The 26,564-nt window shown below is 38.2% G+C and overlaps 1 protein-coding gene across 2 annotated transcripts in view; it reads left to right on the top strand.

Annotated features, from left to right (window-relative positions):
• The first annotated feature begins 6 nt into the window (after positions 1–6).
• The window catches only part of IPO5 (importin 5), a 47,638-nt gene continuing 21,080 nt past the window's right edge, over positions 7–26,564 (top strand). Inside the window, exons 1-13 of one of the 2 annotated variants that reach the window (XM_011933810.1) lie at positions 7–34; positions 5,429–5,509; positions 8,356–8,548; positions 12,002–12,104; positions 13,065–13,161; positions 13,370–13,474; positions 16,128–16,250; positions 16,341–16,461; positions 20,433–20,520; positions 23,128–23,234; positions 25,724–25,848; positions 25,944–26,033; positions 26,124–26,297. In XM_011933810.1, the coding sequence (XP_011789200.1) occupies positions 8,365–8,548; positions 12,002–12,104; positions 13,065–13,161; positions 13,370–13,474; positions 16,128–16,250; positions 16,341–16,461; positions 20,433–20,520; positions 23,128–23,234; positions 25,724–25,848; positions 25,944–26,033; positions 26,124–26,297 (1,317 nt within the window). In that variant the 5' untranslated portion in view covers positions 7–34; positions 5,429–5,509; positions 8,356–8,364. Of the gene's footprint in view, positions 35–2,828; positions 2,896–5,428; positions 5,510–8,355; positions 8,549–12,001; positions 12,105–13,064; positions 13,162–13,369; positions 13,475–16,127; positions 16,251–16,340; positions 16,462–20,432; positions 20,521–23,127; positions 23,235–25,723; positions 25,849–25,943; positions 26,034–26,123; positions 26,298–26,564 lie in introns of those variants that run through there. The other variant, XM_011933809.1, reaches the window with a different exon arrangement.

Here is a 26,564-nt window from a genome sequence, read left to right on the forward strand (position 1 = left end):
GTGCGGCCGCTCCCGACGCGCTGCCCCAGTCCAGGTGTGGGGTGCAGGGCGGGCCCGGGGCCCCAACTTCGCTGGCCACCCCCTTTCCTAGCTCCCCGCTCGCCCCTTTCCCGCTTTCTCCCAGCGGGAGCCCCCACCACCTTTCCAGCTGCTGTCTCCACCCAGCCTAGCGCTGTGGGTCTCCCAAACCCTGGCTGCTACCTTACCCGTCACGCCTGCTTCTACCCCCTGCTCATCTCCCACACCGTCTGTCCCTCTCTTTTTAAATGTGTGCCCTTCCTTGTCCCTACTGCCTTTTTTCATTTAGTTCTTTCTTATTCTAGTTCCTAACATCAGAAGCCAGATTTCCCTACCCCTTTCCACCCCCAGTTTTGTGAAGTTGCCTTTAGGGTTTCTTTCTATGCAGTTTCCACCTTACTCTGGGCTTGTAATACACTTACTCTGCTCTTCCTTCAGACAAATTTTCTTTGCTCTCTAGAGAATCGTGGGATAAATGGATGTAGTGGGACTTCCGTTGTTTAACTGGGCCAGTACCATATGTTTAAGTCTTCAACTTCATTAAATATAACCGTAATCTGTTTTTTCAAACCTCCTCTTGTTCCTGGCCTCCAAAATGTGGAGATACTTTCAAGTGACAGTAATTTAAATATATCTGTAAGCTCATTTACCAAGTTCACTGGAAGACTGATGTTACATCGTCAGCGTTCAGACCACGATTATTATGGGATATTTCCAGGGCAGGGAGAAACTTTCCAGTTTCTTAGCTGACCGCTAAACTTGGTTATATATGGGTTTTTTGCAACCATGCGATTGAAGAGTTTTATAAGATTAAATGAAGGATGTTCAGCCAGATACTTTTAAAGAGCAAAAATTAATTTTGCATATAGCCAATGAAATTGACTACAGATCCTCTTCTGAACTCAGGCCTGAAGACTTTTCCAGGTGTCTTTAAAACAACAGTGTTAATCCTTGTTTTGAATAGATGGTGGATGTGCTGGTTACACTTAGAGGTTTTATATTAAGTGAAGTAAACACACCCAAAATTCTGTTCTATATGAAGAGGCATTTTCAACTATTCACTTTATTAAGTTTTTATTTATTATGTATGTAATACATGTTCAGGGTAAAAATTCAAACAGTGGATAGGTTCTTATCCCATTTCCCAAAGGTGACCACTTTTAAGTGTCTCGTGAGTCTTCCCTGCAAATTTAACATACACATTGATTTTTTTACTTGAATGGGCTTATAATACTATTTACACTATTTTGCAACTTGAATTTTTCACTCAGTATATTTCACATTGCCTCATAAATGAGTTTTTTGGTCAGCTATAGATCATACATCATATGGATAGATATTTATATAAGCAACCTTCTAGGAAATGGATATTGTGGTTTCCAGTGACCTGCTCTTTTAAAAACAGTGCTATGCACAGGAGTACATATATACCTATCTTTGCATACTTTCCCAGGTTTACTTGGAGAATACTTAAAAGTGGCATTTGTTCCTAGAAGTAATATGCATGTATTGCACCAATTTGCCTTGGGGATATGATGATGCTTTAAAAGAAAAAATTAATACTTTCTGCTAACTCTTGAGATAATTTTTCGCCAAAATAAGTTTTTAATCCCAACCTATAATAGAAATTTCCATGTGTTACAAAGCAGAACAGCATTGTAATTAGTAAGCTAGTTTAATTCTCCCTCTTCCCTCCAGTTGCTTAAGTCTCTATTGTCAAGCCTAGTGGGGAATCCCTCTTCTGTTGAACTAAATACCAGTGTCTGGTTTAGCTTGAATTCCAATTGGTGCCTGTTGTAAATCTTTTATCACTTACATCACATTGGGGATAGTTATCAGCATTCAGCACATTTTCTCATAAAGAATAATTGGAAATAAGTACTGTTATTCTCTTAGTCTCTTTATTCCTAGTGAAAACATTCAGATACTAGGTTTTTACTTTCTTTGTATATCCTGAGAATGTATTAATATGTAAAGTAAGTATCACAGAATTTTCTAATTTGACCCCCAAAAAAATAAATGTTAAGAGAAGTTCTCTGGTGCCATGTAATGCCCTTTTCTTTTTTGCCTAATGAAATAAGCGTTTTATAACAAATCAAATGCAATAAAATTAGCGTTAAGTCTGATACAGCAAACATAGAAATATTTTCTATGAACTGAAAAATTGGCCAGGGCTCAGTAAATATCTTTGTAATTTACTCATTCAAAATAAAAATACTTAGTTGACACATAAATACCAAACTGTTGACTAAGGTGACTTCTTTTGTATTCAAATATGGTTATATATTTGGTTGATATCATTGAAGAGATGTCAAAACTCTAAAAAGTTAAAACTTTTTTCATCGTATACGCCATTCAATAGGCTTTATAGTTTATTTCTATTTTTTTAAATGTGTAAGGATATTAACTTTATAGAAAATATTTCTCATTTGAAGAAACATATGTGAATGTCCCCAAGTCTCAGAATACAATAACTATTGAATAGTTGACAAGTAGTACAGAGTATTCATGGTGTTTATCACTAGACATTTTTATACGACGTAAGCTTAAGTATTTATTAATCATATGCATGGATTTTATTTTCTTACTAAGGTTCTCCATACAGAATTTGTTCCTCATTGATTCTAATAGAGAATTTAATTGAGTGTTTTTTGTAGAGACGGGGTCTTGCTGTGTTGGCCAGGCTGGTCTTGAACTCCTGGCCTCAGGTGATCCTCCCATCTCCCAAAGTGTTGGAATTACAGGCATGAGCCACCACACCCAGCCCGTTGTTGAGATTTAAATAGACAGAGGATAACATTGAAAAATATACCTGATTGTTGAGGAACCCGATAGATAAAAGTCATGCATTCCCTCTTTTACTTTTCCTCATACAAGGTAGGCTCACTATAAATATTTATGGAATGAAATGAGTACATATGAGCATTTCTTCTTCGTGGGCAGGGAAGAGGCAGAGGAGAAGTGTTTGCATTGTGTAAATTGTATAAGGTGGAATCAGATAGAATTGAAATTTTGTTTGCCACAACACTGGTAACATTCAGTGAACCTAACGACTAGTGCTAGGAATAGTATTAGAAATAGTCTTTATAATTCTTTTACGCTGATGTGCTAGGAACTCAGATACAAAGATAAAGAGTTACCATTCCTGTCTGTGTAGAACTTAGACTGTTTAACCATTATCCTTGACCATTGTGATGGTATTGATGTGATACTATATTTGCAGTACCACAATGGAACATATCAGATGGAGAGAACTCTCTCTCAACAGAAGTCATCTGTCACTCATACTAAACTCTCCCAACATTGGCTTCTAATTCATTATGGAGTAGAGTTTAATATTTGACCCAGTGTTGAGTCTACTAGAGTTAGACCAACAGTCTACATAGTCAAACCAGCAGTTCCCCCTGGCAAGAGTAAGGAGCCTCAGGATTTATATTAAGTTTTCTGAGAGTGATAGCCTAGTAAAGAAGTGTTGGGCCAGGCGCAGTGGCTCATGCCTGTAATCCCAGTACTTTGGGAGGCCGAGGCGGGTGGATCACGAGGTCAGGAGTTCAAAACCAGGCTGGCCAAGATGGTGAAACCCCGTCTCTACTAAAAATACAAACAAATTAGCCAGGTGTGGTGGCAGGTGCCTGTAATCCCACCTACTCGGGAGACTGAGGCAGGAGAATCGCTTGAACCTGGACAGCAGAGGTTGCAGTGAACCAAAATCCCGCCACTGCACTCCAGCCTGGGCTACAGAGTGAGACTCCATCTCAAAAAAAAGAGAAGTTTTTGCAAAAACTTGATTTAGACCACTGGAAATTTAAGTGTTAAACATTGTTCACATTACCAGTGTATAAGTGGCTAACCTGGGTGCTTTTTATTGTACAGTGAGATACTTTTTAAATGAAAACATTATACTGCTGGTATAAGGTAAATATTAAGTGAAAAGTCTCAGAGGTACATAACCATTTTTTGCATTCAGCTTGTGAATATCTTTACATAAGTTATCTCTTCTGGATAAATAAATTCAGACCATCTTCTCCTCAGCTGTGAATACGTTTTGGCACAGTTTTCAGCATTGTTATGATCCTATGTGCTTTTTACTAGAATGGGAACTTGAGATTATCAGAAGATCTTGAATTCTCCTTTCCCCCAAAATCTGTTCTTCCCCAGACAGATATGTTTGAAAAGTTTGAAAACTGTGTAGCACTGCATAAATAGAACTGGTTGTTTAATGAAGTGAAACAGAGCTTTCAGTACCAGAGAGATTTTGAATATGGTTGGCCTTAGAGGACCAGAGTTCTGTCTGCTATTCATTGTCTGTGATCTTGGGCAAGTCATTAACTTATAAGCCTTTATTTCCTTATCTGTTAATATCTCATGGATGCCATGGGACGCTTAGTAGAAGGTTTAAGGTAGATATGGATTCAAAATAGCCTTGTTTTTCCTCCCTTGTCACTTTGTTCCAGAGAAGCCGCGTAGATATAGAGAGATGGTAGCAATGAGAGCAGGTAAGCGCTAAAGAAATTAATGTTACCCACATAAGACTCAACTCTAAATTGCTGAATAAGAATGGATTATCTATTTACTAAGAGGCTTCTTAGAGGAAACAATTCCAAGTGTACTTAAGTAGATTTCTTTTCCACAGTAAACGAATTAGAATTCTTGCATATGAATCTGCACTTCTCTGGACAGCATATAGTTGGTTCTTGTTTTTTAATCCATTCTGATCATCTGTCTTTTAATTGGTGTCAACTTTTTGTTGTTAACCAAATTGTTGTGATTTTACATTATTAACAGAGGGTAGAGTGTCCTGAGTCACAAACCTCTTGCTGATAGATGTACAAAAGACATTAAAGCCTCCTGGCCAAATTTATCCTGACCACATTCATTTATCTATGTAGTATGGTTTTAGTATGATCCTTGCTTGGAAGAAAATGTAGCATAAAGGATTTGAATACTTTGTTTCTCTGACTTATTTCCAGGTGTGATGCCCCCAACTCTAAGTAGTGGTAATTTGAACCAATTGTACGTCATCCAGTCTAAAAAATGTTAACAAAACAGTTTCTCATGATGTAAGGTGATTTTAAGTGAGCACTAATATTTGCAGCACAATGGCTTAAGTCACATTTGGCAATTTTTTGGCCCTCTTAGACCTTGAGTTTTGTTAACCAGGGATCATAAGTTGGGAAAACATGCACACACATTGGAGACATTTGTTTAAGAGATATAGGTAGGAAGGAACTTAACAACCCTTTGGACATCTTCTCTTCCCTAACATATCTGAAGTGTATTTCATGTCACAGAAGGTGTTAACACCACTAAATAATTTCTCGTGCATCCTTCCCACTCTTCATTTCTTTCGTTGATTTACTCATGAAGTTTTCTAACATTCTTTCCTAACCATTTTTTTCTTCCCACACAGGAAACCTATGAGAATATCCCAGGCCAGTCAAAGATCACATTCCTCTTACAAGCCATCAGAAATACGACAGCTGCTGAAGAGGTACTACCTTAATATTTGTGACTATTAAATTCTTAGAAAATAAGATGATGATCGTAGTAGGAATGAGAATTGTGATTTACCACATAGACTTTACTAGAACTTTGTACTTACTATTTACTAAAAGCTACTTAGGAGTTACAATGTAATTTTTTTAAGTACTTTGTATTAATGATAATTGTCTTTTTTCCATATAAGATAATGTGTCTAGGGTAGATGAAGTTAATGGTTTTATAAATTGCATAAGAATTATTAAATTAAAGTGATTTGATTTGATTGATTGATTGATTTTGAGATGGAGTTTCACTCTGTTGCCCAGGCTTGAGTGCACTGGCACTATCTCGGCTCACTGCAACCTCTGCCTCCTGGGTTCAAGCAATTCTCCTGCCTCAGCCTCCCGAGTAACTGGGATTACAAGCCTGTGCCACCACGCCTGGTTAATTTTTGTGTTTTTAGTAGAGACGAGGTTTCACCATGTTGGCCAGGCTGGTCTCGAGCTCCTCACCTCAAGTGATCCACCCCCATCAGCCTCCCAAAGTGCTGGGATTACAGACATGAGCCACCACACCCAGCCTAACTGAAGTGCTTTTTGCAGCTAAAAATCTTTCCTTGAAACAATTTATTCTGAAGAAGTAAATTAGTTCAGTGTTTTGATGTGTTATCAATGTTTTTGAAAAAACATTTTTTTCCAATCTTTAAAAATTTATGCTTATAACCATCTCTAGATGAAGTGTATGTGCTAAAGATATACTTAGGAATGGAGACATTTTCTAGAATATTTTATTAGAATCATGGTTTTTAGCTAATTACCTACTTCCTATACCAAATTCAAATTTGTTTTCATTTTAAGAATTATTTTTCCCTATGGTAAAAACAAGGCTGTTTTCTTGGATTTTATAGTTTCATACTTCTGATTGAAGCATTTCATAGCTAATTTTCTTCCCCCCACCCCCACTTATAAGTTAATATCCTCATAAATATTGAATGCCATTGAATATGTTTACTTTGGAAAAGGTATAAAAATACCCAAGTCTAGAAAACTATTCTACCTACAAAACATTACATTTAGAGTTCATAGTGTGAGAATTTTTTACTAGCAGTCAAACTATATGTAAAATGCTTATCCTTGATGGAAATAAGTCACGCCGAACTTTTACATTATGTTTCACCTGACTTCTTCCAGTCAATTTTCTCTAAGCAGATGAATAGTCAATCAGTTTAGACTAGCAACTTCATGTTCTCTCAACCACTTTAAAAGCCATATAAAAGTATCCCAGGTTTTTTTTCCTGGAAGACAAGAGGTGCTTTTTTGCTTTTGTAGCATGTTTTTTTCTGTAACTCAAAATGGATGTCAAATGTGAAGAACCCTATATAGGGTGACTTCTATCACTAAAAACAGATGACTGTTTTAATTCTTGAAGATTAGTGCAAGTTAGCTAGTAAACAGAATTTAAAGCCAAGAATAATAATGAAAATTACTGAATTTTATTTTTAAAAACTTGTATTGGCCGGGCGCGGTGGCTCAAGCCTGTAATCCCAGCACTTTGGGAGGCCGAGACGGGCGGATCACGAGGTCAGGAGATCAAGACCATCCTGGCTAACACGGTGAAACCCCGTCTCTACTAAAATACAAAAACTAGCCGGGCGAGGTGGCGGGCGCCTGTAGTCCCAGCTACTCGGGAGGCTGAGGCAGGAGAATGGCGTAAACCCGGGAGGCGGAGCTTGCAGTGAGCTGAGATCTGGCCACTGCACTCCAGTCCGGGCGACAGAGAGAGACTCCGCCTCAAAAAAAAAAAAAAAAAAAAACTTGTATTAAGCCTTATTTAAATCTTAACTTGATTTAAGAATTAGGTGATTGTTGTGAATTAGTGATAGCATCTTGATTGTGTCTTTATAGTTTTTGGTATATGTGTGGGAAGAATTGCACATGAGTTTTAACCACTTTTATAAGAATTGTAACCACTCTGAATTATTTCTAGAACATGTTAAATATTTGTAAAGGTTTCTACCTACCATAAATGTTTCAATAAAAAGATTTCTCAGTGAAAAGTAGTGGAGGAAAAAAAAATTGTCAGTTTTATTTGTATAGCTTAACATTTTTTGTTGGTCAAACTCCCGAAGTAATTATAGTGATAATGAGTAACATCAGCTTGGAGAAATCAAGAGCAGGAAAGATTAGGTTCAATATTCCCAATAGTTTATTGGTTCGATTTGATAAAATTTGAGTATGGCATTTGTCTTAGCTTTTCTTTTGATAATCTCAAGAAATGTTATACAGAAAATGCCAAACTTAATTACACAGATTTGAAAATGAAAATCCAAGAATACACATGTTGAGATGGATTAGCACTTTTTAGGTATTGGGAACTTGTAATGTTTGTTTGCATGAAAGAAGCATTTTACCTAAGATGTTAATCAAAGGGCAGTTATGTAACAAGTTAGGTCAGGCTGGGAGCCTAAGGTTGGGTGGGAAAGGCACTTGATATTCTAGAATGAGACCAGACAGAAAGGTAAGAAAAGAGCATTCATTATAGGGTTTACAATTTAAGATTTGTTTTTCTCCCAAATAATGTGTTCAAAATAGGGATTAAAGACAGGTTTATCATTGCTAAGATATGTGTTCCTAATTGAATTGTAATGTGATTAGGAGTTCTCCTCACCTTGAGTACAAGTGGCTTATTTTGTGGCACTAAGAAAATAAGTTCATGTAATAGATAATGTAATTAGAAATAGTTATATATTTACTTCTTTAGAAAATTAGCAAGGCGCTTTTGAAATATAAAAATACAACAGTGAAATATGTCAATGGCAGAGTGAATCTAGTTATTAACAATGTTATCTATTTATAGGCTAGACAAATGGCCGCCGTTCTCCTAAGACGTCTCTTGTCCTCTGCATTTGATGAAGTCTATCCAACACTTCCCTCTGATGTTCAGACTGCCATCAAGAGTGAGCTACTCATGATTATTCAGATGGAAACACAATCTAGCATGAGGAAAAAAGTTTGTGATATTGCGGCAGAACTGGCCAGGAATTTAATAGGTGTGTATGCAGGTGCACTCATGTTACCAAAAACATGGATATATCCTTCCTTTTTTTTTTTTTTTAGTGGAATCTTTTAGAGTAAGACTCATGAGTACCTGAGTAGCATTTATTCTATTTAAAATGAGTGTGCTTGTGGATTTTGCATTTAGAGCCAGAAATTACAGATAGATGTTTGTGAAATCCAGTCATAGGACTTACCTATTGGTATTCAAAGTACCCATGTGAGGCTAGGCACAGTGGCTCATGTCTGTAATCTCAGCACTTTAGGAGGCCAAGGTGGGCACATCACTTGGGTCCAACAGTTCAAGACGAGCCTGGGCAACATGGCAAAACCCCATCTCTACAAAAAATTAGTGGGCATGATGGTGTGCACCTGTAGTCCCAGTGACTTGGGAGGCTGAGATGGGAGATCACCTGAGTCCCAGAAGCTGGAGACTGCATTAAGCCGTGATCACGCTACTGCACTCCCGCCTGGGCAACAAAGCAAGATTCTGTCTCAAAAAAAAAAAAAAAATCCATGTGGAAAAGTAATTTTGTAATTTGCTTGAAAATTGGCAGTTACGTTTCCTCCTAAATCTATAATGTTTTAGAAGCACAGGCTAATTAATAGTATAACCTAATTTGTACATTAAACTTGCCAGTTGAACTAAAAATCAATGACTCCAGTGCTTTTGCTGTTGTACATGTATGATGATAAATATATACATATACTGTTATGCAGCTATACTATGTCTTTTTTTTTTTTTTTTGAGACAGAGTTTTACTCTTATTGCCCAGGCTGGAGTGCAATGGTGCGATCTTGGCTCACCACAACCTCTGCCTCCCAGGTTCAAGTGATTTTCCTGCCTCAGCCTCCTGAGTAGCTGGAATTAGCTGGTGGCATGTACCACCACGCCCGGCTAATTTTTTTTTTTTTTTGTATTTTTAGGGTTTCTCCATGTTGGTCAGGCTGGTCTGGAACTCCCGACCTTAGGTGATCTGTCCATCTCGGCCTCCCAAAGTGATAGGATTATAGGGGTGAGCCACTGCGCCCAGCCTACTATGTACATTTTTAATGCCCAAAAAATATTTTTTTAAGTGAGGTAAAAGGCAAACATAAAATGCATTTTACTAGAGGTAAAAATCCTTTGTGGCCAACTAAAAATAATAATAATGTAATTGAACATGCTACTTTTTTATCTTGCTGCAAAAAGCTTTATTTCCATTTGGTCTAGGGCTTGGGAGAGGTCTCCAGTGTGGTGGCTGGAGGGAGAGGCTCAGGCAGAAGCCCTGATAGTTTGAGGGGGACCCTCAGAGGTTCCTGGGCTTTTACTGTTGTTTAATGATGAGCCTTTTGAAGAAACACTTGCCCAGCTCAACCCAGGAGCCAGCTAGCCTGTGGAGGTTGGTCACATGGTCACCCGTCTTAATGAGTTTCACTTCCTCATCTAGGAAGTGGCTCTCCAAGAAGTCACAGAGATGGGAATCTATGCAGGCAGAACCCAGGGCATGAAGATCCAAAAGGGCCTGGTTCCTGGTTCAAGTTCTTCTCCAGGGCCATGACAGCTTCCGTGGTGTCTCGGGTTTTGTCCCACTCATCTTCGTACTTCCTGCTCGTAGAAGAGAGTGTGGCCACCACTTTCTTTTTTTTTTTTTTTTGGACAGGCATTTATAAGTGTGATTGCAAGCGCAGCTTGTTTAGATGGCATTTTTAATAGTTGAAATGAAGATCAAGGTTAAATGGGACATTATTATTGATTGAGCTTAGTACATTATGACACTAATTTTAAAATCTCATCAACCAGTAATGCAGTAAGTTCTTGTTCAATTCAGCTAGCAGATTGTATCCTTTCTTATATCAAGCATTTCTTAGAAACTAATGGGGAATATGTCAATTCTTTATATTTTAGATGAGTTCAAATTAATTTTTTTAGACAGTTTTGCTCTGTTGCCCCAGCTTGAGTGCAGTAGTGTGATCATGGCTTACTGCAATCTCCACCTCCCGAGTTCAAGTGGTTCTCCTGCCTCAGCCTCCCATACGCCCAGCAATTTTTGTATTTTTTTAGTAGAGATGGTGCCAACGCCCAGCAATTTTTGTATTTTTTTAGTAGAGATGGTGCCAACTGGGTTTCACCCTGTTGGTCAGGCTAGTCTCGAATGCCTAACCTCAAATGGTCTGCCCACCTTGGCCTCCCTAAGTGCTGAGATTATAGGCGTGAGCCATAGCACCCGGCCCTAATTTTGAATATTTTTAAATTGTTTAGAAAATTCTACTTTCCAGTTTTCAGTATGCAGGTACGAATTTTTATAGGTGACATCATTTCTCATTCAGAAACACTTAACAATGCAAACCTTTCCAAAGTGTTCAAAGTGCTCTCATAGATTTTTTTTAAGCTACTATTTTATTTCCCCTCAAAGTGTCGTCTTTAGGTTGAAGAGACATTTAATGTCAGCTTAGCAGCACACTTGTCATTTCACAAGAGTTCAAATATGGGGGGAAGTTTAAAAAGAAAACATCTGTAATTCCTTTGTGAGTTGTGTAACTCTTAAGGTCTTTGCGGCAATATAACCATAGTCTTATAAATGGCACCGTAGATTTTTGTGGTCACTCATTTTTATTATAAAGTATTATTTAAAATCTCTTAATCTTGTTAAATAGTAAACATATTAATAACATCCTCTGGCACTATTTGCACCAAACTGCAATGTGTGAGCACCCTGTATGAGTCCTGAGATTCTAACCCTGATGTCTTCTCAAGTTCCAAAGTAATTGTTACTTTGATTTCAAGACCTTGCCACCAAATACTAGCTTTGTGTACTTTTTCAACTCTTTAATGACAATGGTACATATAAAGGAGTCAAGCAATCAGATATTTGTACAGTTAAAAGTGCTGCCTTCTCTTCAAATTCCACTCCTTAGAAATAACCTCTGCGGGCCAGGCACGGTGGCTCATGCCTGTAATCCTAGTACTTTGGGAGGCAGAGGCAGTTGGATCACCCAAGGTCAGGAGTTTGAGACCAGCCTGGCCAACATGGCAAAACCTCGTCTCTACTGAAAATGCAAAAATTAGCCAGGCATGGTGTCAGGCGCCTGTAATCCCAGCTACTCGGGAGGCCGAGCTAGGAGAATTGCTTGAACCCTGGAGGTGGAGGTTGCAGTGAGCCAAGATCACACCATTGCACTGCAGCCTGGGTAAAAGAGCGAAACTCCATCTCAAAAAAAAACCTCTGCTGATACCTGATTAACCCAAATACAGAGTTATTTGGTTTGTTGGGTTGTTTTTTTTTAACACGATTATGATGCCATTTTTATGGCTAAAGGACAGAATGTTACGGAGTTTTTAAAAATAGCAAAAGTGACATTTTTCACTACTCCATGTTTTGAATGAGGCTTATGAAATGAAAGGATTTACTCCTAGAATATTGAAGTTCTGACTTACACACTTTATGTCTGGATTTCTTTACTTTTAGATGAAGATGGCAATAACCAGTGGCCCGAAGGTTTGAAGTTCCTTTTTGATTCAGTCAGCTCTCAAAATGTGGGACTGCGGGAAGCTGCCCTTCACATTTTTTGGTATATACATTCATCTAGTTTTTTGAGACATTTGATTTCATGAATAACCTCAACACCTTTTAATTGATTATTTTAGCCTAATTTAACTTGATACTTAAAATGAAAATAATGCCTTTACATAAGCTTTGTTTGTATTTGTATTGGAAGCAAAAATTTCTTTAAAGGGCCTTTTATTTCATGTTGTGATCTTTTTTGTACACAAAGGTTCTCTACAGCTTGCTTGCTTTCTCTTTGTCTTTTATGATTCTGAAAGTTTTATTGACGTTTCCTCTCATTTATTTGGAGATTAACATAATACTGAATGTAGCTTTTCGAAAACCACATTAATAATGGTGTCTTGAAGAGGAGAAGGAGAATGCAGGTGAATCCCCATTATGTTTTCTGGATCTTCTGTGACCAAATTTTATAATATTTTAACAAACCTGTATATTTGTAAGCAAATAGTCTAAGTTTAGAATTAAGTGATTGTTCTTTGCCCCACTGTGTTATATTTTTCTACTACACCTAAAATGTGATCAAGATCATACACATTTTAGGCATTATATCATTTTCTACTTTAGTTGTCTTATGTATCTTTGTTAATATCAGTAATTCAGATTAGAGAATGCAGATGGTCAGAGAGCATAGTTACTGTAGTTTTCATCTGAAAACCTGTGGTTGCTCTTGTCCCATCCTGCACTCCAGGTCAGCTTTCGACTGAGACAGAGTAATAAGGATAAAAGCATGTAGCTGGGAATGGGCTGTTGAGTAGCCTCTACTCCCAGCCCAGACTTCTCCAGTATGTTTTCATTCACTTAACCCAAAAACAGGATTGCTTAGAAAATGGGTAGATGATGTTCAACCTATGGATTAATGCGTACTGAGTCAGGTAAACAAACAGTTCATTAGAGATTCTAGCTCATACTTTACCAAGATATTAATATAATGTAGCTTTTAAAGAATGTTTGGATTACCTTTTAGGAACTTCCCTGGAATTTTTGGGAACCAGCAGCAGCACTATTTAGACGTCATCAAACGGATGTTAGTTCAGTGTATGCAAGATCAGGAACACCCGTCGGTAAATAATTTCAATCGTATTAATGTTGCCATCTATTTTAATCTGATTTGTGAAAGAAATTAGTGTATTAGGAGGTGTTTACTTTTATACTTTAAAATGTAAACACCAGTTTTACTGATAAAAGAATAATTTGATCTTGAGTAAGAAAGCTTGAATTTGTGTTTATCAAAAATTTCTCATGCTTGACATTTTTTCCTCTTCATTTTAGATTAGAACTTTATCTGCTAGAGCCACAGCTGCATTTATACTTGCAAATGAGCATAATGTTGCTCTGTTCAAACATTTTGCAGACTTGCTACCAGGATTTCTACAGGTATGAAAACAATATAGAATAAATCATAATTATATCTTACTTGGCTCTTTAATGCATTCAATCATTTATGCAATAAATTCTTACTGCCTATTATGTTCTGGCACTAGGGATACAAGAGTGAACAAAACATGCAGATCTCAGTCTCCATTGAGCTTATGGCTGCTGCCTTTGAAAGACATTTTTAGTCTCTTAAATATTTATAGTTATAAAATTTTCCTGTAAAGTAAATGGTGTAAGCAGTTACATGCTTATTATTGAATATATGGTCATATAGATTATTTCCGTTAAATCAGTCAAATAACCTGTGAGATTTAAGGCCCATTTTACATAAGGAGAAACTACTCTTAACTACAGGGTGTGTAATAGTTTGTATTATAATGTAAGTTTATACTTAATTCACATTATCATTAAGGATGTTAATGTTTTAAGGATACTTTCTGCTTTAATCAGAAAGCAAAATAAGATTAGACAAGATAGAGTATATATTCAGGGCAACTTGAATCTATGCTCCTGGGGAAAAAAATTTAATTAAAATAAAATTTAAAAGATTGTACAAGTTGGTGGTTCCCAACCTTGTCAGCCTCCAAACTCATTTTTTATGACAATTTTTAGTAATTTTTCATATACTCTTCTAAAGATGAAATGCATAAGTAATATAACATATATGTGCACAATTTTTTAGAATATATATATATGGCCTTAACTAAATATAAAGAACTACAAAGAAAACATATAATAAAATGGCTTGCTTTTCTTCTATGTAAATGGTCAGACAAGACTACACTAAAAGACATAATAGACTAGGTGGTTTCCAAGTGTTCTATACAAATAGCTAAAACTGGGCTGATAACAAAGATGTTGGTAAGTCAAACACCACAGTTCCCATTGGAATTGGTGATAAGATTTCCTAAAATAGTAAGGTTCTGAACAAAGCAATGTAGAGACTGAGTGTCTCTTATTCAGAATGCTTGGGAATAGAAGTGTTTGGGATCTCAAAATTTTTTCAAATTTTGAAACACTTTATTTGTGTTATACTTACCAGTTGAGCATCTCAAGTCAGAAATCCGAAATACTCAAATGAGCATTTCCTTTGAGTGACGTGTCTGTGTTCAAAAAGTTGAGGATTTCAGAGCATTTTGGATTTGGGATGTTCCACCTGTATGTATCCGTTCTTGATTGATACAGTAGTTACATTGGAGGGGGGATAACAGTTGTTAAAACCAGGCAAAACATAATTTGTGAATTAGGCTCTAGGTTCAGATCATTATAAAGTATTTTTCCTTTTTATAAATGTCTGGGGTTTGTACAAATGTGAAATGCATAATGAGAAGATCATGTAAGTCCCTTGTGCTCGTGTCTCAGGTCAGGACATTTAGTATCCATGGCCTTTGCCCATCCTCAACCGTGTGACCATCAGGAAATATCTCCTGGGTGAAAAACCATTCCCTTTGAGAACCACTGAGTTAGAGAGGATTTAGAGGAGCTAAAATTGAAGGTTTCCACATGATAAAAGTTTATTTAAAGGATTTAGTGAAACTTCTCTCCCCATGCGATCACAATTAAAAGATAGTTTTGTGACAGAACATTAACTATAACATATTATTTCTTTAGTAGTTTATTATCCGAAATCTCTAGTTACTTTTGAAATCTAATCCCGGTTTTCTTCCTCTAGATTTAGAGTAAGTTAAAATGTTTACCACAACTTTTAAGAGTTGTTATTTTGGGCTGGGCGCGGTGGCTCAAACCTGTAATCCCAGCACTTTGGGAGGCTGAGACGGGCGGATCACGAGGTCAGGAGATCCAGACCATCCTGGCTAACACGGTGAAACCCCGTCTCTACTCAAAAATACAAAAAACTAGCTGGGCGAGGTGGTGGGCACCTGTAGTTCCAGCTACATGGGAGGCTGAGGCAGGAGAATGGCATAAACCTGGGAGGCAGAGCTTGCAGTGAGCTGAGATCCGGCCACTGCACTCCAACCCGGGCAACAGAGCAAGACTCCGTCTCAAAAAAAAAAAAAAAAAAAAAAGAGTTGTTATTCTGAAATTGATAATGATAAACACAAAATGCATACTTTAATACCACAGTGACCAGACTTAACATCCAAGATAAATAAAATGGGTAATATTGGACACTTTATAGGTTCTAGTACTTACTGTGCGTATGAAAACGACTAGGACGTGGATATAAGAAAGGACAGAAGAGCCGGGTGTCATGGCCACACATGTGGTCCTGGCTACTCAGGGGTCTGAGGCACAAGAGTTGGAGGGTACTGTGAGCTGTAATCGTGCCACCATACTCCAGCCTGGGCGACAGAGCGAGACCTTATTGCTGAAAAAATAAAAGGACAAAGGAAAGGGACTCCTGGTTATAAAAAAGTAATTCCTTGGCAGCCTTAATTATTGTAATGGTTGTTATAGTTTCACTGATTTTCATTTTGACTTAAATGTAAGTCTGTTTTGTATGTTTCTAGTTAACATCCGTCGAAAGGAAGGTATACATGTGCCTGCAGGTAGAACATTTGCGTAATATAGATTGTTAAATTACTTAGTGAAAAATAGTTTAGTAATATTGTCAGCATCTTAGGAATGTTTTGGCTAAGGAGGCATCATAAAGTGAATCTTCAACACAGACTTTCTATTTCATCTTTTCTAGGCTGTAAATGACTCGTGCTACCAGAATGATGATTCTGTCCTAAAATCCCTTGTTGAGATTGCAGATACTGTTCCAAAGTATTTGCGTCCTCACTTGGAAGCAACTCTACAGCTAAGTCTAAAGGTAAATTAAGTACGTTAGTAAACGTTCTGTTTGTTATTTGCAGGGACTAATCTAAACTATTAAATGTATACAAATATGTCTTCTTTGTAGTTGTGTGGAGACACTAGCCTCAACAATATGCAACGCCAGCTTGCCCTTGAAGTGATTGTCACCCTCTCTGAGACTGCAGCTGCTATGTTAAGAAAACATACCAATATTGTTGCACAGACTAGTAAGTCAACGGTCTTCAGATAGTTTATGTGTAATGTGGCCAAATTTTTGGATAAATTTGCTGAGGGTTGTGTAATTTCTCAGATTGTTGAGAATATAATGAATATCCTTTTAGAATCAGATGAATTTGGGAAAATGCATCTCAGTACATGCAAGCATGGACCCCCACATTGTGGTTATGTCTTTAAGACTTTGCAGACACCCTGAAATCTGGTGTTAAAAATAACATTTCTAGAGTGAACCGTGACAGACTCTATCATTTATATGTTAAATATTGGGCACAGTTAATACAGTCAAAAACAATTCAGCAGGGATATATAGATATACAGTAGCGAACTGCAAACCAAAATAATGTGGTACTTACCAGTGAAGATAGGATTAGAACAAGGTCTAACATCTAGTCGTGGCTCTGTTCACTATATTACATTGCTTTTTGTTTTATAGGCCCTCATTGCAGCAGAAACTTAAATGGCTATTGTGCTATGGAAATACTACTTTAAAGTTTCATTGTGCTGGGATAAGGACTTGAGAACTAACCTGATCATTTTCTGGCCTAGCCATTTCTTAATGAGCTAATGAGTACTTGAACATTTAATTTAGAGGGTAAATACATCACCAGATTTATTTCGTAGTGGTACCTACCTTTTGTCTTACACTGAGGTAGTGGTTGGAATTTTAGAAACATTCCCATTAAAGTCAGGAACAAGAAAAATATCTCCTTTATCACTGTTCGTGTTGTACTGACTGCCCCAGCTGATGCATTAAGAGATAAAAATAAGAATTAGAAACAATGGACGGGTGCAGTGGTTCATGCCTGTAATCCCAGCACTTTGGGAGGCTGAGGCAGGCAGATCACCTGAGGTCAGGAGTTCGAGACCAGCCTGGCTAACATGCTAAAACCCCGTTTCTACTAAAAACACAAAAAATTAGCTAGGTGTGATGGTGCGCGCCTGTAATCCCAGCTACTCAGGAGTCTGAGGCAGGAGAATTGCTTGAACCCAGGAGGCGGAGGTTGCAGTGATCCCAGATTGCACCATTGCACTTCAGCTTGGGCAACAAGAGCGAAACTTGTCTCAAAAGAAAAAGAATTAGAAACAAAAATATTGCTTATTTGTAGGCTATGAGTTTATCGTCTACAAAAAATTTTAAAGACTAAACAGATAAACTGCTAATCAAAGGGTTAAGCAAGATCCTTAGATATGAGAGCATTTTATTGTAAGTGTTCCATTATACATAGTAATCACTTAGAAAATTTTATAGGCATGAGTTGTAACTGGGAATAAATCAAAAGGTATATAAGACTTATATGGAGAATGTTGAATAACATATTGAAAGACTTAATAGAAGAACGAAGTATCAGTTCTCAAATTAATCTAGGGTTATGATAGCACAATCCTGAAATTCTTCTGAAAGAACATAGGGCCTGCAGTAGCCAAGACAATTTTGACGAATAAAGTGGAGGTCTTGCCCCATCAACTCTGAATTTAGAATGCATTGATAATGCAGGTGTTGACAATGGATCGGATAGAACAAAGGATAGAATGTAGGAGAGGATCCACTCACATGGGAACAAAGCCATTTTTAAAAAGATAATTGATCAAAAGTTCTTACGACCCCGCATATTGGCTCAGGCCTGTAATCCCAGCACTTTGGAAAGCCAAGGTGGGCAAATCGCGTGACCTCCTGAGTTTGAGACCAGCCTGGGCAACATGACAAAACCCTCTCTCTGCCAGAAATACAAAAATTAGTCGGGCAAGGTGGCACACGCCTGTGATTCCAGCTACTCAAGAGGCTGAGATGGAGGATTGCTTGAGCCCAAGAGGTCAAAGCTGCGGTGAGCCAAGATCACACCATTGCACTCCAGCCTGGGTGACAGAGAGAGACCCTCTCTCAAAAAAAAAAAAAAAAGTTGCTGGAATAACTGGTTCGTTTTTTGTTTTTTTTTTTTTTTAATAGGTTTATGGGGAACAGGTGGTGTTTGGTTTAGTGGTGATTTTTGTGATTCTGGTGCACCCATGACAGGAGCAGTGTACACTGTACCCAGTGTTTAGTCTTTTATCCCTCACTCCCCTCCCCACCTTTCCCCTGAGTCCCCAAAGTCCGTTGTATCATTATTATGCCTTTGCATCCTCATAGCTCAGCTCCCACTTATGAGTTGAGAGTATAACTGGTTATTTCTATGGGGAAAATATTTTAACTCTAGACAGCTTATTAAAAAAATAATTTGGGTTCTACTGAAGACTTGAATATTACCTTGCACACTAGAACTAGTTAAAAAAATTGAGCTAAATATTACAGATACATTTTACAAGTAATGCTTAATAGTAGATTTTTTTTAAGACTGAATCACAAACCATTGATGTAAACATTGCCAAATTTGTAAATGTTAAAACAGTTTTTTGACCAATCAGATATATCATAAATGAACTGAAAAGCCACAGACTGGAAGAAAATAATTACAGTGCACACAATCAACAGTTTTGTTATCTAGAGAGTACACAAAGGCTGAGAAGAGGAAATTCATTGCTTTTTTTCTTTAAGACAGGGTCTCGCTCTGTCACCCAGGCTAGAGTGCAGTGACGTGATCTCAACTCACTGCAGCCTCCCAGGTAGCTAGGACTACAGGCACGTGCTACTGCCACACCTGGCTAATTTTTGGTTTTTGGTAGAGATAGGATTTTACCATGTTGCCCAGGCTGGTCTTGAACTACTGGGCTCAAGGGATCCTCCCACCTCAGCCTCCCAAAGTGCTGGGATAACAGGTGTGCACCAGCAGGCCCAGCCAGGAAATTCATAAAAGAGGGATCTGAGATATCTAGTGAACCCTGCTAAGTCTCAATAAAAACCAGTGTAATTGTGGAATACAAGTCGTCCAAAAGTTTGACAATATCAATTGTTGATGAAAGATGTGGAACCAAGAGGATGCTTATTCCGGCCACAGAGCACTTCACACAATTTTGTGAGATAATACAGACCTCCACTGAAACTTCACATAGTTTCTGCAACAGCTGTGCAGAGCACAGCTTGTTTGGTAATTTTTTTTTTTTTTTTTTTTGAGATGGAGTCTCACTCTGTCGCCCAGGCTGGAGTGCAGTGGCGCAATCTTGGCTCACAGCAAGCTCCACCTCCCAGGTTCATGCCATTCTCCTGCCTCAGCCTCCCAAGTAGCTGGGACTACAGGCGTCCGTCACCACGCCCGGCTAATTTTTTTGTATTTGGGGTTTCACCATGTTAGCCAGGATGGTCTCGATCTCCTGACCTTGTGATCTGCCCGCCTCGGCTTCCCAAAGTGCTGGGATTATAGGCATAAGCCACCACGCCTGGCCTTGCTTGGTAATTTTTTAGTACTATTTGAAGATAGTAATAACGATTTCATGCCTAGACTCATGCTTGTCAAAGAGAAGATGTAATAATCTCATCAAAGCAAATTTTATAGGAGGAAAAAATTGGAAACAACTAAAATGTTTATCAGCTGGACAGTGGGTAGTATGTTTATATAATGGAATGCTATTAATTAAATTGAAATCCTTATGTGTTGAGAAAAAAGCAAATTGCCAAGGTGCATATATTATAAAAGCATTTATTATATAAAAAATCGAATCTTGAAATAGTACTGTAATTTTGTATAGAGATATAGATCTGTAGTTCAAGTGTGAAAAAAACAATTGGGGAATGTGAAACATCTGTTTTGTGATGTTGCTTCTTACCTCTGGTGGCGGGGGGAGAATGTAATTGGATTTGGGAATTTCATAGGAGGGTTTGACTTATGAATGTTACTTTTTAAAGAAAAGATAAAAGCAAATATGACAAAAGATTAAAATTTAACAAACCAGGTTTTGGGGGCACGGACAAATAATTGTTCTGTCTTACTCTCTTGGAGGCAAAGTGAAATATTAAAATTCTTGTTTATAAATAGTGATATGGGTAAAATAAAGTCACAGTCTTCAGATATGAAATAATTGTTTGCTTTAGTTCCTCAGATGTTAGCAATGATGGTTGATTTGGAAGAAGATGAGGACTGGGCAAATGCAGATGAACTAGAAGATGATGATTTTGACAGGTAATCAAACATAGTGTCCAGGGTGACAGTGAGAGCCCTAGGGCTCCAAGGCCCATCTCTTCACCATTGCACCCTGTAACCTGAAGGTAAACTTTTAAGCCTGGAATATGGGGCACTTTGCCTTGCTGTTGTGTGTACTGCTGTGTCACATTTTATAGATAGTATTTTCTTTAGTTTTCATATATAACATATATTAATAAAATTTATGTTGAAAGTTCATAAAAATACTTTAATAGTTAATACATAAAGTTGTATTTTGTAATCAGGAACAGAAAGATACCTACAACAATAAACAAGGAAGTTTTTAAAAAAAAGTTTGACGTGGAAACAGCAAATAAAGTAGCTGTGTTTTTAACTGTCTTACTCTAAATTATTTCCAAGATTTTTTTTGTTTGTTTTTTGTTCAGTTTGAGTATCTTTTAAAACATGTATAAAGAAGCTTTTTTGTGATAAATACTTTTATAGGCAGAGACTTCCCTTAGAATAATTGTTTCAACAAAATTCCCTGCGATACACATCATTTTTTCCTAGTAAAAAGTAGTTTAACTTTAGGATAGACAGAATCCAGTGGTGAAAAGATTAAAAGTCACACTGGGTGACAGTAACACTGGAATTACTATTGTACTTATTTATTTCAGCTTAGGAAGTCCCATGAATACAGAAAAAGTCAACCAAAATCCGTACTCACTGTGCAATAGTAATGAATGTATATGAAACATAGCACTTCAGAGTTCTATTACTTTAATCAACTTTATTAGTAGTCCCAGAGGTGTATTACAGATGCAGAAAGGGAGATTGAAGATTGAGTGATTTGTCTGAGGTTATGTAGCCAGTTAATGTACTGGGGTTAATTACTATTTCTTTCATTCTTCCCAGTGCTTTATACTACCACCTTTTCTTTAAAAAAGCTGACATTGGCTAGGTGTGGTGGCTCGCGCCTGTAATCCCAGCACTCTAGTAGGCAGAGGCGGGCAGATCACATGAGGTCAGGAGTTCGAGACCAGCCTGACCAACATGTTGAAACCCCATCTATACTAAAAATACAAAAATTAGCCGGGCCTGGTGGCAAACACCTGTAATCGCAGCTACTCGGGAGGCTGAGCTAGGCGAATCTCTTGAACCTGGGAGGCGGAAGTTGCAGTGAGCTGAGACCACGTCATTGCACCCCAGCCTGGGCCACAGAGCAAGACTCTGTCGCAAAAAAAAAGGAGCTGAAATTATTCGCCCGAAGGACTTGGAGTCAGTATAAACTACTAGGTTAATAAAAGAAAAAAATTAAAGACATTTGTCTTCAGAATATATGGTGCATTTTTGAGACTTAATCCCATTATTAAAAATGACTGATTTCTGGCTTTAATACTGTTTTGAAGTATATGAAAGTAATCTTTCACTGGAAATCACCTGATAATTGCTGAAGAGAAGACCAGGGCTAGCTCAAATTTCCTTTCTGGTTCAGTTACTGTAATGTGCTGCTACCTGTCCTTTAATTTGCCCTGTAAATGGCACTTAAATTTATACAGTTTAAGAAACTTTGTTTTTTAGACTAGGTGAATAAGATTTTCTAATTTGTGAGTAAACAGGGCATAAATATATTTTCAAGGGGAGATTTTTTAAGTCTAAAAACTTGTTCTGAAGATAATTTATAGCTTCATTTTTATAGTATTGTCTTTAAACAGTGAAGATAATGCACGTGAAATTCACTACTGATCTTCTAGTTCTAAGCCAGGATAAGTCCAAATGCTTTTATGCCCACGTCCGTTCAGCTTTCAGAGAAAACAGTAGAATTGTGTTTACATAACTATGCGTAGTTTCTGGCAGTGCAGTTTGCACCCCTTTAAAGGTGAATAAACTCAGTGGGGAAAATTATACATTCTCTGCACCCTTTTCAGTTTTCTATGTTCTGTTCGTTGACAAGTTTGAAGACTGACTTCTAGGAAATGAAATACACGAGGCTCTTTCAACACTGCTTTTGCTGGAGTGTTGAAAGTGTCAGAAGCTGTTTCTGAAAACAGTTTTTAGCCAGTAGGGGGTGGGGGTGGTCTTGAAAAAATAAGATTCAGGCCGGGCACGGTGGCTCACGCCTGTAATCCCAGCACTTTGGGAGGCTGAGGCGGGTGGATCACGAGGTCAGGAGATCGAGACCGTCCTGGCTAACATGGTGAAACCCCATCTCTGCTAAAACTACAAAAAAATTAGCCAAGTGTGGTGGCGGGCGCCTGTAGTCCCAGCTACTTGGGAGGCTGAGGCAGGAGAATGGCGTGAACCCGGGAGGCGGAGTTTGCAGTGAGCTGAGATCCGGCCACTGCACTCCAGCCTGGGCAACAAGAGTGAGACTCTGTCTCAAAAAATAAAAAGAAAAGAAAAATAAGATTCAGACATGACTTTCTAAACTATGGTGGATCATGATATAAAGCAATTACTCTTTTTTTTCTTTACTAAGCTGTAGGGTTTTTAAACCCTTAATTTCAATTCCACATTTAAAGACAGCTTGAATTCTTTCTCAGTCTTAGTTTAATAATAATATGATTAGAAGTATGTCTGTAGAGTCTACTGTTTATTTTGTATTTCAGATATATTGAATACATAATTTTGTTTTTATGTGTTTAGCAATGCAGTTGCAGGCGAGAGTGCTCTAGACCGAATGGCTTGTGGACTTGGTGGAAAGCTCGTTCTGCCGATGATCAAGGAACACATTATGCAAATGCTTCAAAATCGTAAGCTATGTCCTTCAAATGCTAGAATAGTGAAGTTGTGCCCTTTCTAAAGCTTAAATTCTAAGATATGTTTAGACTGTTAAAAATTAATCTTGGCTAGGCATGGTGGCTCACACCTGTAATCTCAGTACTTTGGGAGGCCAAGACAGGCAGAACACGAGGTCAGGAGATCGTGACCATCCTGGCTAACATGATGAAACCCTGTCTCTACTAAAACTACAAAAAAATTAGCCAGGTGTGGTGGCGAGCGCCTGTAGTCCCAGCTACTCGTGAGGCTGAGGCAGGAGAATGACGTGAGCCCGGGAGGCAGAGGTTGCGGTGAGCCGAGATCATACCACTGCACTCCAGCCTGGGTGACAGAGCAAGACTCCGTCAAAAAAAAATAATAATAATAATCTTGTCTTTTTACCATCCATATTTAACCCAATTCATTTATTTTACTGATGAAATTGTCAATCCCAAAGAAAATGTACAGATTTACTTCCTTGCCAAAAATATTTAGATTTGAATTTAAGAATGACATTATTTGAATTTTTGTGAAGTATTAGAATGTTTGAATCATATAATCTTCTTTCATCCGATATCTTTTATTTTTAAAAGAAGAAATTCTATCTAATGTTATCAAAAAAGAAACTACTACTTTCTTTCTTTTTTTGCCCCTAACTGAGGTGATGGTGGAAGCCCACCTGCCTTGGAGGGCAGCTGTTGCTGTTACTGCTGTTGCTGCTGCTGTTGTTGTTGACACGGGATTTCGCTATGTTGCCCAGGCTGGTCTCAAACTCCTGGCCTCTAGCAGTCCTCCTGCCTCAGCCTCCCAGAGTGCTTGGATTATAGGCCTGAGCTACCACGCCCGGCCATCCTTCTTTTTTATTTCTGTGAATATTTCCCTACTATTTGGTCAGTTACCTTTGTACCTATAATATATATCAGTCCCAAAGTTGATTATTGTATATGTTTTATTTTCATTTGTCTTTTTTAATTATAAATTAATGTGTTCTTTTCTTAAAATGCAGAAGTTTTAAGTTAGAAGTTTGTTGATTTGTTTGGTTTTTGGTAGAGTCTCACTCTATTGCCCAGGGTGATGTGATCTCAGCTCACTGCAGCCTCCACCCTCTGGGTTCAAGCGATTCTCCTGCCCTTGCCACCTGAGTAACTGGGACTACAGGCACATGCCACCACACCCAGCTAATTTTTTTTTTTTTTTTTTTTTGAGACAGAATCTCACTGTCAACCAGGCTGGAGTGCAGTGGTGCAGTCTTGGCTCACTACAGTGTTCACCTCCCAGTTTCAAGCAATTCTCCTGTCTCAGCCTCCCAAGTAGCTGGGATTACAGGCATGTACCACCACACCCAGCTAATTTTTATACTTTTAGTGGAGACAGAGTTTCTCCATGTTGGCCAGGCTGCTCTCAAACTCCTAACCTCAAGTGATCCGCCCACCTGGACCTCCCAAAATGCTGGGATTACAGGCATGAGCCGCTGCACCCGGCCTAATTTTTGTATTTTTAGTAGAGACAGGGTTTCAGTATGTTGGCCAGGCTGATCTTGAACTCCTGACCTTAAGTGATCTGCCTGTCTCGGCCTCCGAAAGTACTGGGATTATAGGTGTGTGCCACTGTGCCCGGCCAGCTTGCAAGGTTTTAAATTCATATTCAGAGGTAACCATTGTTAACAGCTCTCTGAGACTTTCCTCTGACCTCATTTATGCATATACAGAGAGGCTTTTTAAAGTGAATATACTGTATGGACACATCATATTTTCTAAGCTTTTGCTCAACAGTTTGTCGTATCACCACATAACAGCCTACCTCATTTTTTTTTAATTGACACATACATTCCACAATCCCCATTCCATGCTAATTATTTTTATTGATTACAAATAATAATGTAAACACTCTTCTACAGAAATTCTGGCTTACCTTGTGTGAATATTTTTATAGAGTAGATTTAAAAAGCAGACATGAAGGTCACACCATTGATACAGGATTTTGTTTGTTTGTTTGTGTTTGTTTTGAGACAGAGTCTCGCCCTGTCACCCAGACTGGAGTGTAGTGGCTCAGTCTTGGCTCACTGCAACCTGCGCCTCCCGTGTATCTGGGATTACAGGTGCCCGCCACCACCACGCCTGGCTAATTTTTGTATTATTTAGTAGAGACGAGGTTTCACCATGTTGACCAGGCTGGTCTTGAACTCCTGACCTTAAGTGATCCACCTGCCTCAGCCTCCCAAAGTGCTGGGATTACAGGTGTGAGCCACCGCGCCTGGTCTGATACATACTTTTAGAATCAAGTAGTCTAGTCGGGCACTTTTTCTGTTCATTTTTCTAAAAAGTAAATATACATGTTTTTGTATTACATTATATATACATATACCTTTTCCAAAAAAATTTTGTTACTCTTTCCCAAATAAGAACTTTTTTACATGTCCCTCTAGCAGCATGACATGTTTATAGTGTCTAATTGGTATTCCATCTGTAATTTTTTTCTGTAGCTGACTGGAAATACCGGCATGCAGGATTGATGGCCTTATCTGCCATTGGTGAAGGGTGCCACCAGCAAATGGAAGGAATTCTAAATGAGATAGTAAATTTTGTTTTACTTTTTCTTCAGGATCCTGTAAGTACCAGTAAATATTTCATTGAAAATGATTAGTGTTACAACTTCATGTGGAAACCTTACTGCTTTTACTAATGAAAGGGAACGTTTTCCAGCATCCAAGAGTGAGATATGCAGCCTGTAATGCCGTGGGACAGATGGCTACAGATTTTGCACCTGGTTTCCAAAAGAAATTTCATGAGAAGGTAAGTAACAAGTCCTCAGACACTCAAATCAGACTTCAGGAAGAGGGGTAGACATTTCACCATATATGCCCACTTGGTTTCATTTCACAGGTGATTGCAGCTCTGCTGCAGACCATGGAAGACCAAGGCAATCAACGTGTACAAGCCCATGCAGCTGCTGCCCTCATTAACTTTACTGAAGACTGTCCCAAGTCACTACTTATTCCATACTTGGATAATTTGGTGAAACATCTGCATTCCATTATGGTACTTAAGCTTCAAGAGGTAAGTTTTAAGATCTATAGGCTGCCTTCCCTTTGTAGATTAATTTGGGTTGATTTGATGGGTAAGAACTGGAGAAAGAGGGACTTGCAGCCTGACCATAAAGAATATAAAGTAAAGAAACCAAGGAGGATGTTTGGAGTTGTGGAGTGATGAGTAGAAAAATTCAGATTTGACCAAAATGTGGGCTGATAACTGAAATTGGGAAAGATACAGCTAAAGGTCAGGTAGAATCAGCATATGGATCACCCTGAAAATAAGGCAGAGAAA

This window comes from Colobus angolensis, unplaced genomic scaffold (assembly GCF_000951035.1).
Source record: "Colobus angolensis palliatus isolate OR3802 unplaced genomic scaffold, Cang.pa_1.0 Scaffold13, whole genome shotgun sequence".
NCBI lineage: Eukaryota > Metazoa > Chordata > Mammalia > Primates > Cercopithecidae > Colobus > Colobus angolensis.